Consider the following 6,544-nt stretch of genomic DNA (forward strand, 5'->3'; position numbering starts at 1 on the left):
TTCCACACTTGACTTAACCTAATTGAGCATGAGCTTTACCTAATTGAGCGTTCTTTGAAAGGTCGACTGTAGCACACACACACAAATATTAATTAGATAACTAGAGGCTGTAATTATTCACAGTGTAATATTGTGTCTGAAATGCATCGCCTATTGTGTCATCCCCCTCCGTTTATTGAGCAAACGTCACATGCAGTGATCCAGCCGCACGTGAGCTGAAGCGCGCCAGCGAAGGCTTTTTACCTCTTGCGCATGACCGGCTATCGCAAACTCGAAGTCAGGGCTGCTGTGAACACGTTTTCCTCCTTTTGCACAACATTTTAGTGGCACTCTGTAAAGTACAAAATATAATATCACACGAGCTGACCAAATTGTGTTAAATTATTTCACTGGACGAAATGTAAGATTGGATGATAATTTCAGTACACTGGACAGCTCTCTGATATGATGCGTCCATAACTCTAAACTTGTCAGTCGTCGCTAAAATGCCTTTCTTTAAGGATCAATATTTTTGGAATACAGCTGATGATATGAGATGGATTCTTAAATGCATCTGGTGACTCGGTGTTAAGCAATGCACTTGTCGGATATTCTTCTGGAGCTCCTCATCATTGTGATCTCCGTGGTGTCTTTGTTTTCCAACTTGCTGGTGCTGCTATGTTTCATCTACAGCGCCGACATACGAGGACAAGTGCCAGGAATCTTCATCCTGAACCTATCCTTCTGCAACATCATCATTGCTATTATGAACATGCCTGCTACTTTGGCCGGAATAGTCAGAAACCAGAAGCCCTTTAGCGATTCCTTCTGTTCCGCTATAAGTTTTATGGAGATATTTTTAACAATCAACACTACACTAAATATGGCTGCGCTAAGTATAGATAGGTGGATAGCGGTGGTTTTCCCGCTAACTTACTCTACGAAAATGCGTTATAAGGACGCAATGATAATAGTAGGATACACCTGGATTCATTCTTTTGCCTTCTCTATCTTTGCGCTGTTATACTCTTGGGTAGGCTACAGCCACACATATGCGTCTTGCACCTTGCACCTGGGCGCATCAGAGAACGGAAGGTCGAAGTTCACTGCATTTTCCATAGTGTTTCAGACCACCAGCTTCTTGCTTCCTCTCATCATTCTCTGCATCACTTACCAGAAAGTTTTGAAAGTTGCCCGTTTTCATTGCAAAAGGATAGACGTTATAACAGTACAGACGCTACTTCTTTTGGTGGACATTCACCCAAGGTATGACAGTATAAAAGCACTCATAAATTCTGTGTTCTCAATCACCTTTTGCCCTGCAGAAATTGAATGGTTGAATATGATGCATACATCAAAAATGTAACAACCTAGAGTATTTTTTCCTTTTAAACTAGTTTATGTGAGCTGGAACTTGCACAGTGGAGTGTTTTGTTGATTATTGGAACTGTATAATTTATATACAAAAGGTCAGTCTCCACACAAAATTACAAAGCTATGGAGGTTAACTTGGGAAATGAAACTGCACTTCCTATATTGTTTGATGGATCATTTTACATTTTTTTTCCTATAGTAGGCCAATTTTTATGATCGGTGTATAATGTATAATTTGTGTAGACAAATTGAAGCCTTTCTGTTTTACCTTATATGAGCAATTTTTTGGTCGATGCATGGGTTGATTGATTTCCAAATCTTTCAGTGTGAAACAACGGTGTCTTTTGGAGCAGAAAAAAAGAAGACAGAGGGCCACAAAGAAGATCTGCATTTTCATCGGGACTTTTGTTGTTTGCTTTGCTCCTTATGTCATCACAAGGTGAGTTATTAACTAAACCTATCAAGTGAAAATGGTTAAAAGTGGGAAGTGGCTGTAAACATACGTAATGCACAAGATAAACAATGCAGTAATGACACACACATACACATACACACACACTCACACACACACACAAATAAACACACACAAATGCACACACACACACACACACACACACACACACACACACACATACACGCACATCAAGTGGCACAAACTACACTTGGTAATCCTCTCCATTTGCCTCATCTCCACATATATCAGTAATGTGATGGTGATATGACCTACCAAGTGCTACCAGAGTAGGGTCGTCCCTCTCTACCTTCAAGAAGCTCTTGAAGACCCAACTCTTCCAAGAGTACCTCCTCTCCTAACACTCCAACAACCCAACTCACCTAACACACACTTACAGTACCATGCACTTCCCTTCTTCCCCTCCTTCTCTCCTTTCTTCCCTTCCCTTCTTCTTCCTACTTCTACCACTCTCTACTTCGGCTACACCTTTGCTAGTACTTGCTAGTTCTCATCCCCAAGGTCTATCTAAGGTCTCCTCTGCATTGTAGCTTGAATGTTATTCCTCATTTTTGTAAGTCCCTCTGGTAAATGAATAAATGTAAATGTGATAGCCTAGCACTGAGGAGAGAGAGGGCAGAAGTGGGTTATTCAGCAGAAGGCAATGGGCCAGCAAGGCTGCTGAGACTCATAGGGAGCCAGTTGAATTTCATTTTCAAACTTTATGTCATTCTCATTGAAATGCCATGAGACATTGCCGTTTCACTTAAAGCAACACCAAAGAACTTTCCCTCTGTCGCACGCACGCTATTTGTTTATCCAGCACAGGCTTTGCAAATAACGATGTCCACAGACAAGGTAGAATATTTTACATGACTTATAAAAGTACGATGTATTGCGACATCAGATGCAAGTCAAATTTGTAGTTTCTTATGTCTCATTCCATCGAACTACAGATCCGCTACCCGATCTGGCAAACTTACATAGTGCGGTTATAGCCGATAGAGGGCCGCGAAGCGAATGCAGAATTGCCGTTCACCCTGTTATGAGTTGATGAACCACTGAAACGATTTTGGAAACATTATTTTAAGGTGCAGTTAAATGCAGAGACCAAATTCCTTGTATACGCAAGTATACTTGGCCTAGAAATTTACATTACACCATTAAAGATTGATTACTTTATTCCATTAAAGCCATGGTGAATGAATACTAGCTCATTAACTTTACTTAGCTATTATGATAAATAAGCCTTTCCCATGTGTTTAAGCAGTTTTCACAAAGTAGCTTTTACATACAGTAATGCAAGGTTATACATATAACCACTCTGAAGTAGAACACAAAATATTAACCAATGGCAAGTCATTCTGAGATGAGGTCATCGATCTGAACCAGTCTCCAATTCAGTCCTCTCTTATATTCTGAAGTGATCAATAGACCAGATCCAGCATGCCAGTGGAGCAGGGAAGGGTTAACGTCTCATGCTCTCCTTCAGAAAACAAAGGTTACATTCATAAACTTACCTTCTCTTTATGCCAAGTTCACTCAACGATAACCAATGGGAACACGTTTGCCACATTGGCCACGATAGACAACACATTCCCACGTAGGACTCACCACCAGGGTGCTGTGTGCACACATGGTTGGTATTCATGAAACAGAAGCCGACAATGCAGCACAAGCAGAATACTGACGTGTCCCAGTGTCCAGCAGTGGCAGTGTACTTTGGCGAGTCGACACCACAGTGAGTTAGAGCTCCACAGTGAGTGGGCTAACTGCGACCAGGGTTTTATGCAAGGTTAGCAGTCGTAAGCATAACTGGCAATCAGAACTATCTGGTCACAGCATGAAGCTCCCGGAGGTGGTGCGAGTCAGTCAACAGGCTGCCACTGGGGACGCAATGCAACTCCCTCCCCCTGTGAGGAGGAAACTCAACTTTGGCCTTGCTGTCTGAGGCAAGGAGCGACATGGCGTCGTCTTCGAGGCCAAACCTGTCCAACTGGGTGAAAGCCTCCCGCTACGAGCAGCAGTGCCAAGAGGGGAGCAAAAGCAAGAGTGCCCCGGCGGTAACTGCTGCGAGTGAGGGAGGCAGGAGTCCTCTGACGTGGAAGTGCAGCGTGTGGAGGTCCACCCAAACACTGTGGGGGCAGACACACTAGTCGTGCCCATCGATGGCAGGAGTAGCCCGGCCACCGGGAGCTGGGCAACGACGGAACTCTGCCATCATACTTACCTTCTCACTTAGAGTATTTGTCGCCTTGATAAAAGGCATGCTGGGCAAGGTGTGCAGCTTTGGAAAAGGCTTTCAGAATTTTGCTTTCGGTTTACCACCTAAACAGGAAGTAGGAAGATGTCAACTGAGTTGAGCTCGTCCTCGCCAGCGGGTTGGAGTCTTGATGTTCACAGTTACTGAAGAATAAAAGAGGACTGGATGTTCGTGGTGCGGATACATATAGCCAGTAGTCCACGGAAAAATCCCTAAAATGGATGATTGGAGATCGGATCAGATCGTAATCTGAGAATGACTTTCCTTAAGTTAACGTCGAGTGAATTCAACTGAAAGAGAACTCATGTTACAAATTGTAACTATCAAAATAGTTTTAACATTTTATATGGAGTAATGTAACAGTCAGAGATTAACAGAAGAAGCTTATGTATATCTTGTCCAAGTTTCTGTCTATGTTATTGTATGTTTTATCTACAAGGTGCAGTATGATGGAGTATATATGATGACAGTATGATCTAATAAATAATATTGTCTGCTTTACCAAATTGCTCTATATAGTTTAGTCTTTTAGCTGTGTGTTCTAAAAGGGCTAAAGTTTTGAAGGCTACAGTCCAGGCTCTGTCAATGGGAAAAAGACAATATGGCTTGGACACTACTCTGTTCCTGGACTATAGAGAGAGGGCGGGGGTACAATTTGATTGGCTGTCAAGCTCAAATATCAATAGACTTTTCTTTTTCAATGTAATATTTTGTGGGCAGGGGAACATCTGAATAAAATGCTGAGGATTCCTTTCACATGAAGAAGCACAGGAAGTCGCTGTTAATTATGTGCTGTGTTTAGCATGCCTTCATTCCATTATAATATGTTTCCCTTCAGAAGTGCTGGCATTTGTTTTCATTTTGTTTCCTCTCTGTATTTAGAGGCGTCTGATCCTGGTTTGCGACACAACAATCTGCCTAAATGTTTTGGAACATTTGACAAGACTATGAATGTGGTTGGAAGTTCAGGACTGGACATACAGGGTTTATTTGAAATACGTATTACAATAAAGCACACATACAGAGTCTACACCAGGGGTGGGATCCGGCCCGCCAAGCACTTTAATCCGGCCCGCCGAGCATTTCATTTGGTTATCAGGCAGCTCGCTATTTTTTTCCTGTGATAGAGATGACGTTGGCTAGCTTTACTGAAAACTGCTTTTCACTCTTCTTAGAGAGCATTTACAATGTCAATGTAAACGTTGCCCGCCGGCCAATTTTCAAAACCCAATGTGGCCCTTGAGCCAAAAAGTTTGCCCACCCCTGGTCTACACAGGATGCACACACCAGCAGGTATACAGTATCTACAGAGAGAGAGGGGGGGGGGGGGGGGGGGGGCAACGTTGAATTTGAATTTGAATTGAGAGAGAGAGAGAAAGAGAGAGAGAGAGAGAGAGAGAGAGAGAGAGAGATGCCATTGCAGTCAACCACTCCTTGTTCATTTCTTACAGGTTAACTGAACTGGCGCCGGACATTCACATCGATCGTCACTGGGGAATCGTGAGCAAATGCCTGGCGTACAGCAAAGGAGCACTTGACCCCTTTGTGTACTCCCTCCTTCGCCAGCAGTTCAAGAAGGCTCTGATCAGCATGGCCAACAGGGCCCTGGGACGCGGAGCGTACCCCTCCTCAGGACACAGCAGCACTGCGGACACTGACAACGACGGCTTCTCGCGGCGAGTCAGCTAGCCTCTGCAAGCTGAAAGCCAAGCGGACCATTAACTCATCCAGAGACTGAGAGGAACTGACGCCTTAGCACTAGCACGCTAGCACTCTGTGGCCATAAGGGGAGATAATACTGAGTCAGCAAGTGGCTAATGGCTTTGGCTACTCAGGTGTATAAACAATGAGCTATCCTGCTAATTCCTTATGCTTGACTGCTGGGACTACACACATCACTGTTTGTTGTAACACAAACAAACCACTTTTACCTGTTGGAGAATGCCCTCTCAAATCCAGAGACTGTACACATCAAGGCGTGTGTGTCATGGATGGATCTCAGTTGGAAGTATATGCTATTTGGTTCTGTTTGAAAAAGTGTTGGTTTGTTGAATAGTAGCCTAAAAGTGGCAGCAGGGAACCATTTGTGGTCTAATTAGAGGGGATGCATCCCCTCTATTGAAATCCGGATTCTTCTTCTTCTTCTTATTTTTCTTTTTACCTTTTTGTGCGCGCTATTCAGCCCAAACCGCTTAACGTACAAATTTGGTTGAAACACCGTTCCGTAGATCTTCCAAGACTTTACCGTCCTATCCGTTTTTCATTTTTGAGAAGTTTATACTTTTTGAGATATTTGTAATTAAAAGTGTATTTTTCCCCCATAGACTTGAATGGGGGCTGTGATGTCATAATAGAGCCAGCTGCGCTCGTTAAGTAGTTCTCAGAGCAGTTCCCAGGCTAATCAGAACACTGGCATAGGTGTCACCTGTGAGGATTCCAACTGTCTCAGCTTCTAAGCATACAATCTAGCTCTACCT

General features: G+C 43.3%; 1 protein-coding gene across 1 annotated transcript; it reads left to right on the top strand.

Annotated features, from left to right (window-relative positions):
* The first annotated feature begins 574 nt into the window (after positions 1-574).
* Positions 575-6,151, top strand: gpr78a (G protein-coupled receptor 78a). The gene is made up of 3 exons (XM_042094834.1): positions 575-1,245; positions 1,679-1,792; positions 5,519-6,151. The coding sequence occupies exons 1-3, from the start codon at positions 575-577 to the stop codon at positions 5,754-5,756; spliced, it is 1,023 nt and encodes a 340-aa protein (XP_041950768.1). The 3' UTR covers positions 5,757-6,151.
* Positions 6,152-6,544: the final 393 nt, after the last annotated feature.

The sequence above is a fragment of the Alosa sapidissima genome, chromosome 1 (assembly GCF_018492685.1).
Source record: "Alosa sapidissima isolate fAloSap1 chromosome 1, fAloSap1.pri, whole genome shotgun sequence".
In the NCBI taxonomy this organism is placed as follows: domain Eukaryota; kingdom Metazoa; phylum Chordata; class Actinopteri; order Clupeiformes; family Clupeidae; genus Alosa; species Alosa sapidissima.